Here is a 19,397-nt window from a genome sequence, read left to right on the forward strand (position 1 = left end):
TATCAAATATGTATCCATGTTGAAACGACGAGTATATAGTCTGATTCAGCAATCCCTCTAAATACTAATATCTACATTTTCAATCAACTCAGTCACAGCTGAGGTGAGTTCAAAGAGTTCCATTACATCTCCCCGGAAAGCAAGATGCTCATATCCCTGTGATACATGGAAAATAGTTTTGGAGGGCTGCACCACAATCACATTTGGGACCTGGCATTGTGCCACATTTGAACAGCAGGTCTGTACTTTTGCCAAAACCTATTTGTATTCTATTAGCCATCTTCCATACTCTACACGGCAAGTCAAATACTGCAGGTCTGACATTGGTGTTTTATCACGTTGTGGGCATTGGGTGCAACTGACTGCATCCATGTTCACCTCCTAGATAGGAATTCTGTCATTATAGGATTTGTGCAGATCTCATTGCTAGCTGTCAGGCTCTTAGTATGGATAGGGCCACGCTAGCCATGTCTTTTGCCTTTTGGAACTGTCCATAGAGTTTTCATGGCAAAGATACTGGAGTGGTTTGCCATTTCCTTCTCCAGTGGATCACCTTTTGTCAGAGCCGTCAGCTATGACCTGTCTGTCTTGGGTGGCCCTGCACGGTATAGCTCATAGCTTCACTGAACTACGCAAGCCCCCTTGCCACAACAAGGCAGCGATCCTTAAAGCTAGTGGTGGTGACAGCATTCCAGTTGAACTATTCAAAATTTTAAAGGACGATGCAGTAAAAGTGCTACACTCAATATGCCAGCAGATTTGGAAAACTCAACAATGGCCACAGGATTGGAAAAGGTCAGTTTACATTCCAATCCCAAAGAAGGGCAATGCCAAAGAATGTTCAAACTACCGCACCATTGCACTAATTTCTCATGCTAGCAAAGTTATGCTCAAAATCCTACAAGCTAGGCTCCAGCAATATGTGGACCGAGAACTTCCAGAAGTACAGGCAGGATTTCGAAGAGGCAGAGGAACTAGAGATCAAATTGCCAACATACGCTGGATCATGGAGAAAGCTAGGGAGTACCAGAAGAACGTCTACTTCTGCTTCATTGACTATGCTAAAGCCTTTGATTGTGTGGAGCACAACAAATTGTGGCAAGTTCTTAAAGAGATGGGAATACCAGAGCATCTTATTTGTCTCTTGAGAAATTTATATGCAGGTCAAGAAGCAACAGTGAGAACTGAACATGGAATCACTGACTGGTTCGGCAAGGCTGTATACTGTCGCCTTGCCTATTTAACTTGTATGCAGAGCACATCATGAGAAATGCGGGATTAGAGGAGTCACAAATTGGGATCAAGATTGCAGGGAGAAATATCAACAACCTCAGATATGCAGATGATATCACTCTAATGGCAGAAAGTGAAGAGGAACTAAAGAGCCTGTTGATGCGGGTGAAGGAGGAGAGTGCAAAAGTTGGCTTGAAACTCAACATCAAGAAAACAAAGATCATGGCATCCGGCCCTCTCAATTCATGGCAAATAGATGGGGAAGAAATGGAGATAGTGACAGATTTTATTTTCCTGGGCTCCTAGATCACTGCAGATGGGGACTGCAGCAAAGAAATTAAAAGACGCTTGCTCCTGGGGAGGAAAGCTATGGCAAATCTAGACAGCATCCTAAAAAGCAGAGACATCACCCTGCCAACAAAAGTGCATTTAGTCAAGGCTATGCTATTCCCAGTTGCAATGTATGGATGCGAAAGTTGGACCATAAGGAAGGCCGAGTGTCAAAGAATTGAGGCTTTTGAACTCTGGTGCTGGAGAAGACTCTTGCGAGTCCCTTGGACTGCAAGGCGAACAAACCGGTCAGTCCTAGAGGAGATCAGCCCTGACTGCTCTTTAGAAGGCCAGATCCTGAAGATGAAACTCAAATACTTTGGCCACCTCATGAGAAGGAAGGACTCCCTGGAGAAGAGCCTAATGCTGGGAGCGATTGAGGGCAAAAGAAGAAGGGGACGACAGAGAATGAGGTGGCTGGATGGAGTCACTGAAGCAGTAGGTGCAAACTTAAATGGACTCCGGGGAATGGTAGAGGACAGGAAGGCCTGGAGGATCATTGTCCATGGGGTCGCGATGGGTCGGACACGACTTCGCACATAACAACAACAGCCATGTCTTTGTGGATGGGCACCTCTCTGTTTTCAATGAAAACTCTGTTTTCAAAGATCCTGTCCAGGGTACTGTCCACAGTACCCTGTGGTGTATGGCCGTGTGTAACATTAAGGAAGAGATTCTGTTCACAGTTGGCAAGATTGTTATTGAAACCGAAACTAGGGGTGTACACCAGCTTGGTTAGGAGAGTGGACTTCTAATCTGACGAGCTGGGTTTGATTCTGCACTCCCCCACAAGCAGCCAACTGGGTGACCTTGAGCTCGCCACAACACTGATAAAGCTGTTCTGACCGAGCAGTGATGTCAGGGCTCTCTCAGCCTCACCCACCTCACAGGGTGTCTGTTGTGGGGAGAGGAAAGGGAAGCCGCTTGTAAGCCGCTTTGAGACTCCAGGTAGAGAAAAGTGGCATATAAGAACCAACTCTTTTTCTTCTAATCCAAGCCTAATGTACCCACAAAATACCGTGTCATTCAGCCAGATTTTTATTTCATTGCTATTTTCCTGGCTAACAAAATGGCTGAGCTCCAAAAATATGAGCAATATTTGAGATTTTTCAGGACCACCAGATAGCCAAAGTTAACAAATATAAAGCATGGGATAAAAGGTAAAGGTAAAAGGTATCCCCTGTGCAAGCACCGAGTCATGTCTGACCCTTGGGGTGACGCCCTCCAGCGTTTTCATGGCAGACTCAATACGGGGTGGTTTGCCAGTGCCTTCCCCAGTCATTACCGTTTACCCCCCAGCAAGCGGGGTACATACCCATAATTCTCATCCCAAGAAAGAAACCCTCCAACATTGATGCTCTCAGGATTCTTGCTAGGCCAACTGGGGCATCAGTATTCACTTGCCTTGTAGGATCTCTGAGCTGCTATATCTCAACCTTCCCATTAAATGCTCTCCTGCTCTCTCCCATCACACCCTTTGCAGGACATGGCACTGAAATCTATGAGGAGGATACCGGGATCCCTTCCATGTGTTTCAGTCTGGTGCAGTCTTTATTCACCAGGTTTCATGAAACCCTGGGGTTTCTTGATGGCCCTGGAAGGGAGGGAGTTAATTTTTTAATATATTGTTTAAATTTGTTAGAGATTTATTGGGTAATATGGTCATATATAGTCATGTAAATCAAACCCCCCTCCCCCAAAAAATGGCCAATGGTAGGCCTGGAGGGGATGCAAAAGGGAAGGCTCCCCGATGTGTGTGTACACAACTCTGCTTCCCAACCATATTCTGCACAATCACACCACTTCTGAGGTTTCTTGAAGCCTGAAGAATGGTTCAGGGGTTTCTCAATAGTGAAAAAGTTGAGAAAGGCTGATCTGGAGCAATAAGAAAGGCTTTACAAAATGCATGTTTTATCTTTGTACGTAGTTACAGTGTGTTCTCTCTCTCTCTCTCTCACACACACACACACACACACACACACACACACAGAAAACATGTCTTTGTTTGATCAGTATACAAACAAAACAGAGAGAGAGAGAGAGAGAGTGAGAGAGAGAGAGAGAGAGAGAGAGAGGATGTAAGGATTATTTTGTTGGGAAGCCGTTTCAGGCTGAAAAGCCAGAAAGTAAATTATAGCTGGATACAATACTAGACAGATTTTTATCTAAACCAGTTATTACTATATCAAGTATCAATATCCTTTGTTAGTGTTTAAGAAGTCACAAACACACACACCCTTAACAGATTAATTCAGCCTGAGCTTTTTTTCTAGAAAATGTTCGCAAAGAGATTTGATCTCTCTCGACTGGAGCACATGCTGCCGTGACCTCTAGCGTTCAGAGTGGGAAAGACCAGTCCAAAAAACAAAACAAAATCATCTCATTGCAGCAGGCACCTGGTTCTGAACAAACAGCACAAGTCAGTACTTGCATCTTTAGAGAACAGGTGAGTATCTAAGCTAGATTTATAAAAACTCTGCAATCAGTGGTAAAGGGACTTGCAGGCTACACTGACCACGTATCCATGCTTGCTAGGAAATTACTTGGTTGCATTCTGTGGGACAAGACTGAAAAAAGGTGTGCAAGATTTGAATAGGAAAGCCCAAGCGACTTCTGCCACAAAGCAAACAGATACCCTTACGCTAGCCCCTCTTATTAGCTTCAGCCATACCTTTTGCAATATGAGAATAATTGGAGTGGCCTACCTGACAGGGCTGTTGGATCATATTTTAGAAGACAGCCTGCTAAATGCTAAAACATTTAAAGGTATCAGACTTTGAAACATTTTACTTGGCTCTGCAAATACCATGTTATCTCCTGCTTTAGCTAACTAGAATTTATATTCGTACAATGGTTTGTTAAACCACCTGAACACTCAATGGCTTAAAATAAAAAACCTTCCAAGTTCGACTTGAAGAGCTTAGAAACAGTATCTCTACTAGCAAATGAGAGGCAGATTGCAACTCCCCACCCTCTACTCTTGGGTAAGTGCTGAAAATTTCACTTGATACCTTTAAAAAATATGTATTGATTGTTCAAATACATAAAACACTTAGATTTCAGATTTCTAGCTCCTGACAATGACATAGTGGAAAGAATTTTCAAATAAATGACGTGTTATATGAGGATGGACCAAATATCTTGCATACTATGTATATCTAATCTATATATCTAATCATGGTTACTAATAGCCCTAAATGGCACAATCATGTACATGTGGGACTAGATCGTCAATTATATAAATCTCTCTAAGTTATATACAACCTGAGTTGAACCATGATGGTCCTCCAAACCACAAGGGGGCACTGTGACTGGGCTCTGCCATCCACACATTCCATGGTAGAAAAAACACACAAAAGTAAAGTGTGTTATACCTACTTTTTCATGGCAATTTTGGTGTGACAATAAAATGCCAATGTAAAATTGCAAGATATTCCCAATCAAAGCATGCCCGTACCATTTAACTAATGCAGCCTTTTCCAACCTTTTGACCATGGAGGAGCCTCTGAAATAATTTTTCAGACATCAGGGATCTCTGGAAGTTATGTCAGCCGGCTACATCCTCTGCCACGCCCCTTTAGCCCTCCTTTTGCTCCCTGCCCCCACCTTTATTACTACTATGACAGTTCTGCCTCATATAGGGCAAAAAGAAGAGTAGGCCCTGAGAAGACAGCCCAGACACACACCCCAACCATAACATGCCACTTCAGAGCTCCTGCTGACCCAGGGGTTCACAGACCCCTGGTTGGGAATCCCTGATTAATTTTATTTATTTATATTTATATACTACCTTCCCCTGAGGCTCAGGGCAGGTCACATAAAAGTCAATCATGATCAACTCAAAAGCAATCCTGCATGACTTCGCGTTACCTTATCCTCGCAATCACTACATGACAATATTCCACTTTCCCATTCGTATCACCTACTAGCCCATCATAAGAACATATGAAGAGCCCAGAACATAAACAATGGACATGAGAAGAGCCATGCTGGAAGACACCATTCATCAAGGCTGCACACCTGTTTCCTACAGAATGCTCACAGTAGAGCTCATAGACCTACAACTGGAATTCAGAGGTATACTGTCTCTGAACATGAAAGTCCTTTTTAGCCATCAATGGAACTAGACTCCTTGAATCCATCAAACCTCCCACTAAAGCCACCATCATGTGAGCAATGGAATGAAGAGTTTTCACACTGGCCCATTATGCACGGCCGCCGAAACGGCAATTTCGGGTCACATGGAAAACGCGGAGGGGGAAGACGCGACGCACGCCGGTTATGCACCGGGCGGGGCGCGACGGCGGAAAAACCCAGAGTAACCGATTATGCACGCGGCAATCCCGGCGCCACTTCTGGTTGCGCCCCGGTCATCCGAAAGCTGCGCTTTCTTCCGCGTTTTGCGAACGTGGCTTTTTCGGCGGCATGCACCGAAGCTGCAGCCAGTTGCAGCCGGCACCGTGCGTTATTGGTGATTTTAGTCGCCGCCATTCCACCCCGAATGTGCGCTAAAACCCCCGTGCATAATGGGTCACTGGGATACTCTGGTTTCTCTTCAGATCGCATACATCTTTTGCCTTTTATTATAGAGTTTTCATACTGGGAATGTTTTCCAAGATAGGGTACATGATGAAATTATCAACATGAACAGGATAGTACGGAGGGAAAAATGGAAACTTTATGGAGAAAAAACTCGGATCCCAAGCCAAACTGAAGGCCAAGGTTAAATCAAGGGACACAGTATTTTATCCTTAATACTTGTTCAGCCATGCACATTTATCATTGCACAATATATTAACACATACCAGTACCCGATTATATACTTAAGTTTTGCAGATGAAAATGTCAAGCAGCATAAGGGGGGGAATACATTGTCCTACCTGTCATGTTCAAAATGAAGTAAATGTTTTTCAACTTACCTGGAAAGAAAAAGAAGTATATTAAAATGATTGGATTGATACATTTATCAACAAAAATGTTCTTCCACAATGTAACATAATTCTAATAATTCTATATAAATAATAAATGTATAACAGTGAACTTTGGCTGATACGTTTTAATCATCATTTTGTGAAACCAGAGCTGACTGGGTAATACTGTGCGCCTCAAAATTAACCTTTCTCTAAATCACCAAAATCAGCTACAGCTAAAACCAAGAGGAGTGAATATTTCTGGTTATTAGCCTTTTGGTTTTTACTTTCTGACTGACATGACTGAAATCGCCTTATCCACTAGATGTCTCAGTCTCTCTCCCTCTATGTATGTCTCTGTACAAAGCATGAATGAAGATTCGTTATAAGTAAGCGAGCCCAGAGTTTATTTTCTCCTTTCTGTGAACAAACCTGTATAATTTGGTATCCAACTAATCAAACATTGTTTGTCATCAGTAAGCCTAAAGCTACATTTCAGGGGAGGGCTGCAAAGTACCACTGGCCACCAATGGGGAGTGTGGGGGGGAAGGGTTGCCAGGTCCAGGCTGTGAAATTCCTGGAGATTTGGGAGCTGAACCTGGGGAGAACAGGGACAGTGGGGTACAAGGCCATAGAGACCCCCTCCTTCAAAACATCCATTTTCTCCAGGGGAACTGATCTCGGTAGTTTGGAGATGAGCTGCAATTCTGGACAATCCTGAGATCCCACTCGGATGGATGTTGGCATCACTATTTCAAGGTCATTTTATAAATGATTATTATTACCTGCCGGGTTCCATGAAAGGATTCTACACGCTGTAAGCAGTTTTTAGTAACAATGCCATTTAAGTATTTCAAATGAGATGAACAATACAGCATCGATCATGACACGGAAGGCCTGAAGAAATGCAAACTATGGGATGAATGCTGATACACAGCAACCCTAATTTAGCGGCAGAAAACCCCTCTTCATAAAAAGAAAGTTATAGGTATTCTGAAAACAAAGCTGCCTAGACGTGTTTAAATGTGAAAGCATCTTGCCTAACTAGATAGGAGGGCACTAATGCTGCACTATGTGTCTGGATCCCAGCGAATGAGGGATCAGTGCGATGATCTCACAGAGGGCAAAGGTTTGTTACAGTGAAATCAATACTTCCCAGGTTGGTAGCACGAGTGATTCTAGCCAATCAGAAGTGCAGTTTTTTCCCTTCCAAATGAAGAAGAGGAAGAGTTGGTTCTTATACGCTGCTTTTCTCTACCCGAAGGAGTCTCAAAGCGGCTTACAGTTGTCTTCCTTTTCCTCTCCCCACAACAGGTACCCTGTGAGGTGGGTGAGGCTGAGAGAGCCCTGATATCACTACTCAGTCAGAAAAGCTTTATCAGTGCTGTGGCGAGCCCAAGGTCACCCAGCTGGCTGCATGTGGAGGAGTGGGGAATCAAACCCGGCTTGCCAGATTAGAAGTCCACACTCTAACCACTACACCAAGCTGACTCTCTGAGCAAAGAAGGGTCTGCTTAACATTAGCAAAAACTGTTATAAATACAAGAGGAGAAATTTGCTGCAAGATTAGTTCCCTCACTCTCTCTTTGCTCTTCTATAGGGAATACCCTGATGTGGTATTCCCTATAGAAGGGGTAGTCAACCTGTGGTCCTCCAGATGGCGTTTGCAGGCAGAGGCTCATGAGAATTGTAGTCCATGAACACCTGGAGGACCACAGGTTGACTACCCCTGCCCTATAGGAATACTCCCTTCCCCTTCCTGGCTCACTGGCTATTGTTTGCCTTTTGGCTCTTTCAACATTTTTTCATTGAATATGAACGTCTCTTTCACAGTGAATACTGTGAAAAGGAAAAGGGAGCACTTTTCATGTCTATGAAACCTACATGCATACCACTCCAGATCAGGCCTAGAGGGCTTCCCTATCAAAGGATCCCTGACAGACCAAGATATTGTCTGAAGACATCTGACCCAGTAACCAGACTGAGGCGAAGTAACCAGACTGGGCAAGGTGTGAAAGGAAGGCCACCTGAACATCCTAGGAATGCGTCTTCGGGCCCATTCAGATTAGGATTGCTAACCTCCAGGTGAAATCTTGGAACCTCTTGGATTACACCTCATCTCCAGACTTCCAGACTACAGAGATCAGTTTTCCTGGAGAAAATGACTGCTTTGAAGGATGGACTCTAAGGGAGTGACCCCCACTGAAGACCTGTCGCTTCTCAAACCCCTTCCTCCTCAAGCTCCATCCCCCCAAATATCCCTACTTCAGGATATTTTGGGTCTGGAGTATTAAAGTCTTTAAAGGTCACAACCAGCGCTTTGATCTAATCAACAACATTTTTTTAAAGGATCCATTTATTTCATGGTCTTGAAGATTCAAATGAGAGGCCTAGCTGCCAAATATTTCAAAAGCAGCTGCCTATTAATGTGATTTAACAGTGCTGCCATGTTGACTGATTTATATTTCTCCCAACTTCACAAGGAACTCACATGGCTCCTTTGTCCATATTATCCTCACAACAACCCTCTTAGCTTAGGCTGAGAGAAAGAGAGCATCTACTAGTTTATGGCCATCTAATGAGCTTCCTGGAAGAGCAGAGATTTTTCCCCAGGTAATGCCATTTGCAAACCAATACTCTAACACAGGGGTAGTCAAACTGTGGCCCTCCAGATGTCCATGGACTACAATTCCCAGAAGCCCAGAAGCGAATGCTGGCAGGGGCTTCTGGGAATTGTAGTCCATGGACATCTGGAGGGCCGCAGTTTGACTACCCCTGCTCTAACTGGACCAGACTGCAACACAAAGCTGCTCCTAAATATTCATCATTTTTTAAAGAGCCAGTCCTCTTTTTTTATATACTTAAGAGTAAAGAGAATATCATTTTGAAAGGCAACTTGGGTCTGTCTTGCGTTGGCTTGCATCTGAAATTATTACATCATGCCTAACTACCAACATACGCTTACATATAATAGTCACATAGCTTGCATTACTGTGTTCTCAGCCCACAAATACATTAATGATTAACTCTTGTGAAAGCAAAAGGATAGAAAGGCACTGAGAGATATGCTGCAATAGATGACTTGTATATTTAACAGGTTCAGACATTCATACAAATTGTAGTGGGCACATATGGTTTAGAGAAAAGGAGTTAACACTCATCCATCTGGACCACAGATAACAACACAACAGGTTCTTGCTACACTCATGAGTTGTTTCAGCTATCTCAATGTGTCCATCTTTATTTACTTACATTATTTATTTAGGTATATATATCCTACTTTTCTCTCTAATGGGGTCCCAAATGGTTTACAATATTGTTGCCTTCTTCATTTTATCCACACAACAGCAACTTTTGTAAGCTAGAATAGACTAAGGAATAGACTACCTTGAGTAGTCCCCCGGAAAGCTTCCCCGACAGAGCAGGAATTTGAACCTCCCACTCTACCCACTATAACATATTGTACTGTGTACTATGTCTAGAATGCTTCGGCACATAGGTTGATTCCACATGGGTGGAAAAGGCCGAGAGGGAGCTCACATGGAAGCAAGACTAATCCCCAGTTCCATTTGATGCTGATGCTGGGCCAGCCCTTTCCCAGGAATACCCCGGATTGGGCCCTCATCTGCCCGGCCTGAAGGGAATATGGAAGAATCCATGTTCCCTTAGTTAAAGTGGGGGTCAATGAGGCCTGTCCAGTGGCAGGTCTGTGTGGACAGGGAACAGTCAGGCCTTCCAGGCCCAGTTCCTCCCCATCGTACAGTGGCCCAGAGGGGGCTAACAATGCTTTGATACACTTCATGGTGTTTCACCTCACTGTGAGGTAGACTGGGGCTTTAAACTTTTTTTGCAGGAAGGTGAGATTGTGTCCCCCCGCGCATAGACGTGGCAGAACCTGTCTTCCACCAATGTGTTTCCCAGGGGGACACATTTCAACACGGGACCAGATTCCTCACTAAAATGTGTCCCCTATGGGAGTGTCCCTCTCAGGGAGTGCTAGGCATGGTAAATGGGGGGAACCAAATATGGCCACTTCTGACTACCGCATCAGTTAGTACCCCAGATGGCTGGGAAGGGGTTTTAAGAATATCCTCGCTGCCAGCAGCATCCATCTTTGCCAACCAAGAAGAAATCAGGCAGAACCACTTTGCATCTAGGCCCACCCCCTCCCCCCTCTAGGAACAGGCCCATGTAATGCTCCCTGGTCGTGTACTCAGGGAGGTACTTTTTTTGCATTTTATAATCCTTTTGATTCAAACTGTTGTAAACTACCTTGGAGATTATATGATGGAAAAGCAAATAAATCCCTGAAATAAATCAATAAAATAAATCCAAGACTAGCCCTGACAGCCTCCTCCCATTCACATCTGACAAAAATCTACCCAGCGGCTCAAGGCCACCTGCAGTGATGATTCAAAGATGATTCAAAGATTGATTTAAATCCTTACAGTATCTGCATACCAACCCTTAAAAACACTAAATTGGCATGGATGCTATTATACCAGAACCTGACATTCCACCAATATGGCAAAGAGACAATTGCCTGTTGTTGCAGAAAGCCATTTCCATGGAAACATTTAGACCAGGGGTAGTCAAACTGCAGCCCTCCAGATGTCCATGGAGTACAATTCCCATGAGTCCCTGCCAGCATATGGACATCTGGAGGGCCGCAGTTTGATTACCCCTGATTTAGACCCATCAGCCTAGCAGGGGTTATTAGGGTTCATGTAGAATGACACTTCAGATAAACAATACAAATGCATAAACATGAGTACAGGTGTAAATAAAATGGGTTGTAATTATTGTAGCTTACTCCTTAATAAATGTTATGCTGATGGACAATGAGTTAGTATTTATATAGCTTTATTCTATTGGTGCTTAACAGAGTACAAGAAAATGGGTCCCTGCATAAAAAATTGTAATTTAATTTAAGGAAGACAGCAAATGAAAGAGAGAGAACTGAAAGGAAGGATAAACCAGGAAAGGGAAGGTGGTCACTTCAGTTATACCTACGTAGGTCTAACAAAAATTGAGTCCGGTGGCACCTTTAAGACCAACCAAGTCTTATTTGTTTATTTGTTTGTTTAATTTCTAGTCCGCCTTCCTCCTGAGACACAAGGCGGATTACAGAATAAAACCCTATAAAACCCCAATCTTAAAACCAAGAAACTCAGATGGCAGAAAAACCCTCCAGTCCTCCCCATAGTCATCAACAAGGGTCGTCTGATAACATAACGTAGCTTGAAGGGGCCCCAGTGATCTTAAAAGACCCGGCCTCAACCAAAGACCTGGGCCTATTCTGCACACAATAGATAATGCACTTTAAATGAACTTTAGAAGTAGCTTTTCCAGTTCTACATACGACAATCCAGCTGTGAAAGGACACCAAAAGTGCATTATCCTATGTGTGCGGAATGGGCCCTGGAGAAACTCATTTTACAGATTCTGCAGAACTTTGATAGCTCCATCAGGGCACTCAGCTCTCCTGGGAGCTCATTTCACCCGGTCGAGGCCAGCCAAAAAAAGCCCTAGCCCAGGCCAAGGCCAGGCGTACCTCTCTGGGGCCAGGAACCACCAGCAGATTAGTATCCGCAGAGTGAAGAGCCCTGCGGGGGGGGGGGCATAAACAAACAAACAGTTCCTCAGATAGGCAGGGCCCAAGCCATGGATGGCATTAAAGGTCAAAATCAAAACCTTAAACTTGATCCAGGACAAGACTGGTAGCCAATGCAGCTGTCTGAGCACAAGCCTCCTCCAAGATAAGCCAGTGAAGACCCTAGCAGCTGCGTTCTGCAGCAGCTGGATCTTCTGGGCCCAGGACAAGGCTAGGTCAGCATAGAGCGAGTTACAGATGTCCAACCTAGAGGTGACCATTACATGGATCACTGTGGCCAGAGTCCGGAGGCAGGTAGGGCACTAGTAGCCTCGCCTGGCGAAGAGGGTAAAATGCCATGTGCACGACACCTGTGACCTGAGCCTCCATTGATAGGGAGGCATCCAGGATCACCCCCAAATTTCTTGCTGTGAGCAAGATGCTAAGTTGAGCCCCTGCCAAGATGGGAAAGTGAGCTTCCTGTCCTTTTCCTTCCCTGCTTAACCACATAACCTCTATTACCAGAAGCTAGAAATGTTTTATATAAAAGGTTAAATGCAGCTAGGAGCCACGCTATACATCATGGTGACCACAGGTCCATCTTATGTTTCCTAACGTCATGGAATCATAGAATCATAGAGTTGGAAGGGGCCATACAGGCCATCTAGTCCAACCCCCTGCTCAACGCAGGATCAGCCCTAAGCATTTTATAAGCCATTTCAGGAGTTTTTAAAATGATCATGAAGTCTGATCCACATTGGGAACACAGGGCTGTGGCCCCAGGAGATCTTGTTCCCCTCCTCTGCACCTGTTCAGAAACATCAGCTCTTGAAAAGGCATGGGATGGAACAAGAACAAGAACAAGAGTTGCCATACTGTGTGGCCAGTTTGGATTGGGCCTCACATCATTTTTTTTAAACTACACCTGCTTCTAAAATGGTGTTACTGCCACAGGATGGATGAGTTTAGTTTGGCTCTAGAAGGATAGGAGGAACCTGAAGCTCTGTGCCCTGGCAAAATGTGGAAAGGAAGAAAGAAGAAGGTGGCAAAGATAGAAACATGGAATCATAGAGTTGGAAGGGGCCATATTGGCCATCTAGTCCAGCTCCCTACTCAGTCCATGATAAATACCTGTCCAGCTGCTGCTTAGAGACTACCAGTGAGGGGGAGCTCACTACCAAAGAAGAAGAAGAAGAAGAAGAAGAAGGAGATGCCAATGAGCATACTTTAATCTATGCATACTAAGATGTTATATCCAGAGCAGCTTATATATATGTGTGTGTGTGAATGAATATTCAAAAAATATTCAAAAAATGTCAAATTAAAATTTGCTTGATTCTTAAGCACAATTCAATATTAAGCTTACTCTGAGGTCGTGTGTGTTTTCTCCACACCCTTCTGCAGGTGTGCAAACAGAGTTACATTCATAATTCATTATTGCTAAGCAAAGGATATGCCCCCAAAATATCATTCTCAGGCTTGAATTTCCTGGCTTTTATTGATTCGTCTCATAACTGTAATGTAGTTTAAATACTGGAGGTTTTGTATTTAATGGTGACAATGTCTAAAGCACACAACTGCAATGCTTATCTTGTGCCTAACATATGTTGCTCTGTGGCTGGTTCTTAATATTTACTTTTTGCAAGACATTTGTTGGTTAAGACTTAAGATCCAATAACCCTTGCTAATGGCTATTTGTCTTAGATTCTATTGAGAATTAATGAGATGTTAAGGAAATATACAATCCCATTCCCTGCTTCTGATTCATGTATCTTGTAATTTATCAAGGCCCCGGTCAATTGTAGATAGTCAGGGGGCGAGGCTGGAGAAAAACTGTAGGTTTCATTCTAGTAATATATTAACATTGACTGCAATTCATTCCTGAAGGCTAGGTGAATTTAGAGTATTGTGAATACCATCTTCAAGTATTTAAAAGGGTGCCAGAGGATGGAGCAGAATTGATCTCTCTTGCCCCGGAGGGACGGATCCAATGGGATGAAATTAATTCAAAAGAAATCCGGTCTAAACATCTGGAAGAAGTTCCTGACAGTTAGAGCAGCTTCTCAGTGGAACAGGTTTCCTCGGGAGGTGGTGGGTTCTCCATCTTTAGAAATTTTTAAACAAGAGGTTGGATAGCCATCTGATGGAGAGGCTGATTCTGTGGAAGCCTAAGGGGGTGGCAGGTTACAGTGGATGAGCAATAGGGTTGTAAGTGTCCTGCATAGTGCAGGGACTAGATGACCCAGGAAGTCCCTGGGACTCATCAAACACCCACAAATGAGGGAGGCTGTCTCGATTGTCCCATCCCTGATTGGCTGTCCATCCAACAAATGGACAAACAGGAGGGATGTCCCACCCCTTGTCGCATCCCCCTCCAACTTTTTCCATCTGGAAGAAGTGTGAGCCACAGGTATGGTAGGCAGGCAGCTGGAGCTGGGAGGGCGCTGTGTGTGTTGGGGGGGGGGTTGGGGGTGAGCAATTTGCTAAATACACAAAACAATGAGAAAGAAGATTGCAATAGCATCATTCAACTTCTTCCTCCAGGACTTCTAATATATATGCACACATTTGTGCTTTCCTTCATATGCACACACTTGTGCTTTCCTTCCAGATATGTTCTAGCAAAACCTTTATGCTTTTCCGGTGATTGTTGAATACCATTATATGCATGAGTTCAAATATCTCTGTCCTTAATTCCAGATCATTGGTCTCAGGCAGCTTAAGGTGGTTTTGGGCCGTGTGTCGCAGCTGGATCAAGTGGGGTGGGCAGGGACTGGCCAGCTTATTAGCAGGGCCAGGACAGAGCTCCTTAGCAGGCAGTCAGCAGGCTGGGAGGCCCTTGTTAGCAGGCTCAGCAGGCCCTCATTAGCAGGCCCTTCACCACAAGCCTTTGCCCAGGGCGCTTTCCCCTTACCTGCTGCTGGCTCCAGGCACTGAGGTGCATCTGAGAGCAAAGAGGCTAGAGTCCAGGGACAGAGGGCGGGAGCTGCAGGGGCAGGGAAATCTATGGAAAGATCCTCCAAGCATATAGCAATTGCAAAGGATAGTGATTCCAGGAAAGAGGGATTAACTCTTCCGCTTCCTGTATCAGTTGCCCAACAGAAATTGCCTCTTAAGACTGCTATTAGCTGTGTGTGTGTGTGTGTGTGTGTGTGTGTGTGTATAGAGACAGGCACCAAGAAGAAGGGGTGAGTAGGAGGGGGAAGCAGGAGGGGGTGAGCTCCTCCTCTCCCAGCACCACCCACCAATTCCATTTGGTTGTTTTCAAAGATGAAGTCCACTAGAATCCAGTGAACAATGGGGGTGGAAGGGGCAAAGCTACTGCCATGTAGTTGTGCCCCCTCTACCTGGATCGTCTTAACATTTTAAACTATAGCCTTTCTATATTTTCAAAGTTTAGATACTGTAGAAATGGGAATAGAAGGCTGATGCACTAATGTTCTCCTTACAGGGGAACTCAGAAAAATAAAGTGCTTCATGCGCCAATAACTAACAACTCTTTTCTCGACAACACAATAATTTATACCTGAAGAGCTCCCAGGCCACAGATTAAGCTGTTGAATGTGCAATAAAAATACCTCAATGCTATTTGCTCTTTAAACTAAAAGAAACAATCCCACTGTTCTAAATGCTGCCAACTGAAGGAAAATGATTACTTTAAACACAAGGGTACAGTAAGAAATTATAGTACAAGAAATCCTAAACCGGCAGTAGATTTTTCTCTCTCTATTGGTTCTAGGGAAACAGAGGAACGGAGTACATAATTTCTGATGAGACTGGTTTCCATCAACAAAATACATGCAAGAGGGTTTTCTTCTGCCTGAAGAAACTGCTGGTACCACAGATTGGACTTTGGTCACAGGACCTAAGACGGACACAAACTAACACTCTCCAGGAGCTGTGTCCCAACATGACACTAGTCGGCACCCATAGACACTTCCTGAGGCATCTAATATATGCTTCGTGATAATCAGTGGAGCCATTTTGAAGACAGAACCAGTGACTGGCTGTTTTCCAACAAATAAAGGGATCACTTGGATCCTCTCCACCACTCACTGAAGGAAGATTCAGGATCTTGTAAACAGGGCCCACAGACCAGCTGGAAGGTGGACGATGCTAGAGAGTACCAGAGCATTGGAGTACACTTCCCCTTTGGCTTCTCTTTATATGTATTTAATCCTCCCTTTCCCCTTTGGGTCATCTTCTATGGGCATGTTCTCCCCCTTAACAGGTATGTTAGGCCCTGTCCGGGATAGGCCAGGCTAGCCAGATCTCATTAGCTTTTGGAAGCTAACCAGGGTTGGCCCTAATTATGAATGGATGGGAGACCACCAAGGAAGTCCTGGGTTGTTACACAGAGACAAGCAATGGCAAGCCACCTCTGAATGTCTCTTGCTTTGAAAAACATATGCAGGCAGCCATGACTTGATGGCACTTCCCATTACCATGTATGTTTATATCCTCCTTCCTCTTATGTGCTTGGCTTTGCCTCCTGGAGCAATCACTTTGAGGTGGCAAGCATCACCCTGGCTCAAAATCCCAAAGGTCTGGGACCCTAGGCTATGATATTTCATCTTAATGTTTGACACAAGCAGTGTGTAATTGTCCAGCTCTGCCTTATCTACCTTGCAAAAGGTGATGTTCAAACAAAATCTACAGGAAAAGACATGGGCTGGGTTGCAAAGTTTGATTGACACATTCCCTGAAGCTGCGTATCCACTGTCATTGACAAAATAGGGTTTCATACAAATAACCTGCTGTAACCATCTTTTAGAAGTTCCCCATATTACATGAGAAGCATCCTTCTGTGAAAGGGGGTACCATTCACATGAATGAAGCTGGATTGTATTGGTTAGTCCCATGGAACTGGGAATTCAAAATAACAAGTACATTAGAAAGTAGTAGCTTATTAGCCAATGGGCAACAGGGATGACTGGCCAAGGCACACTGCGGGGAGCGAAGGGAGCCTACAGCCATCTCTCCTGAAGTGGGGGGGGGGTGCAGAAGACAAGGAGGCTCAAGCAGCTGTATTCCAGAGGCAGTGGTGGTTCCTGCCCACTTCATATGGGGTGAGTGCCACTCCTTCTGGGCCCCCATCTTGAACTTCTGCTGAGGGACAAGGACTCTCTAAGACTGTTCCTCTTGGATAAGCTCACATGAATACCCCCACCCATGTGGCTCGATCACTCAGATATTACTTCCATTGCATGACATCTGTTCACAGGTAAGCTCCTGCCATGCAATTAAAAGAGGTGCCTGTTACTTGGAGCAAACACAGAGATAGTGACAACCAGGGCTTAGTTTTGTGGTGTAACAGGAAGTAAGTGTGTGTAACTGTAAAGACACTTGCCTCTGTTACTTCTGAAACACTTGTGTTACTTATGTGAGTGCTGGCGGGGGCAAGCACTGATGGGGGCTCCCTCCCTCCCTGACCCTGGCAGCCCATTGAGGCCTGGCAAGGCCACAGTGGGGCTGGTCGGGGTGGGGGCGAGTGCTGGCGAGGGCTCCCTCCCCCCCCCTGACCCGGGCCAGCAGTCCCAGGCCCTCCCCCCTCCCACGTGGGGTCCCAATTCCTCCCACCACCCCCAGCCAGGATTTATTTATGTTACAGTTGTGAACAGAACACTGAGGAAAGTAAAATATAAGTAACTACATATATCTTCCTTTGAACATTTGAACCGAGGTCCTATTCCTATAACTGGGACCCTTTAGCTACAAATTTACTTATTTTTAGCCTGCTTGTCTGCACAGTTCCACACAGCTTTTCTCTCTCAGCTCCTAAGCTGTCAACAACTCTGTTACAATCTCCTAACTGTTGTTTTCAATGGCTCTTTTCCCATACACCCCACTCTCAACATTCTGTCCGCTGTCATTGGCTGCTCCTACGTAGAGGCAGAACCTAGCCTGTCCACCATAGGGACATTTTCCATCAATGCAACTAAAGTAATATTGGTTCCAAAATCAAGCCTTAGATCACCTTGAAATGTGTCAAAGGCAGATGTGTCATTCAGAAACTCTTGGAGCAACTCTGCCACCACACACACACACACACACGATTAGCCAATAATTGGTCATCTCATCCCCTAGCCTATGAAGATTTTTATGCAGAGGTCTAATGCCTACCTTCTTCAAAGGTCCAAAGAGAGCCCCCTTAGGGCACAAGACATTAATAATTTCCCCAGAGTCCAGTAGCACCTTTAAGATCAACAAAGATTTATTCAGGGTGTGAGTTTTAGAGCGACTTGAATAAATCTTTGTTGGTCTTAGAGGTGCTACTGGACTCTGATTTTATTGTGCTACTTCAGACCAACACGGCTACTCATTTGAATCTATAATTTTCACCACTGGCTCCAATAGATTTCTCCCAGCATCATTTTAGAGCCAGGATCGACATAGACCAAGAACACAAATGAGGGTTCTCATACTCCTAGGGACCTTGTCAGCATTGATAGGACAGATCAATCTAAATCCATTCCACAAGAACAGGACAAGAAGGTGCTTCTTGGTTACTGGATTGACTCTCATCTTGGCGCCTTTAGCAATGAAACAAGAAACACAAAAGGTTTCCTCTGTTTCTAATGAAACAGAAGGGGGCTAGGTAGCCCAAACAGGTTGTTTGTGCCCAATGAGAAGACTATTCTCCCCTCAACAACAAGTTTCCAATCAACTGTATTGATGCTGTTTGAGCTTACATTTTTTAAAAAAATTATTTCTCAGAACATGATGTACTCTTGCACCAAGCTCATCCTACTGCAGGCCCGAAGGATGCTGGTACCCATTGATTATCTCTTCCTATTTTTAGAAGCACTAAGGCACAGCTAATAACGACAACTGAGTTTGTGTCCCAGCTCCCTCCGCTCGATTATTACTGTTAATTCATTTCCATAGATACCATCCTAAGAAGACAATGAGCAGACTGATGGTATAAAATAACCCTAACAGTAGCCAAGGTCTTTTCTCTGAAGACCTGATGTCACAAAGCAAATCCATCCTAATTAAAAAAAAAATGTTACAAGTTTAAGGGTTTCCATGCTACCTTTATCACAAATCTGGCTGTGCACAAACATCATCTCAAGCACTCCACGGACTTGTCCACCATTGGAATTGATGCAGATACCTCAACTACACACCCTGACTTTCAAGATTGATGCTTGTTGGTTTTTCAGCAATAATGGGATAGGGGTGCAGATGATGCTGGGAGTAATAATGTCCATGATGTACACACAAATCATTAGAAGTGCCATCTCATTTTCGCTGCATTAATTGATTTGTCATTTGAAAGAACCATACTGCTTTCAAGATGGGAAGTCTAATGTCAGGATATGTTCTAA

At 44.3% G+C, this 19,397-nt stretch overlaps 1 protein-coding gene across 15 annotated transcripts in view; it reads right to left on the reverse strand.

Annotated features, from left to right (window-relative positions):
- The window catches only part of PDE4D (phosphodiesterase 4D), a 709,981-nt gene that overhangs the window by 219,467 nt on the left and 471,117 nt on the right, over positions 1 to 19,397 (reverse strand). The window contains exon 1 of one of the 15 annotated variants that reach the window (XM_077347188.1): positions 7,259 to 7,287. The exons of the other annotated variants lie outside the window; for them this stretch is intronic. Coding sequence (XP_077203303.1) covers positions 7,259 to 7,272 — 14 coding nt within the window. The 5' untranslated portion in view covers positions 7,273 to 7,287. Of the gene's footprint in view, positions 1 to 7,258; positions 7,288 to 19,397 lie in introns of those variants that run through there. 15 annotated transcript variants of the gene reach the window in all.

This window comes from Paroedura picta, chromosome 7 (assembly GCF_049243985.1).
Source record: "Paroedura picta isolate Pp20150507F chromosome 7, Ppicta_v3.0, whole genome shotgun sequence".
Taxonomy (NCBI): domain Eukaryota; kingdom Metazoa; phylum Chordata; class Lepidosauria; order Squamata; family Gekkonidae; genus Paroedura; species Paroedura picta.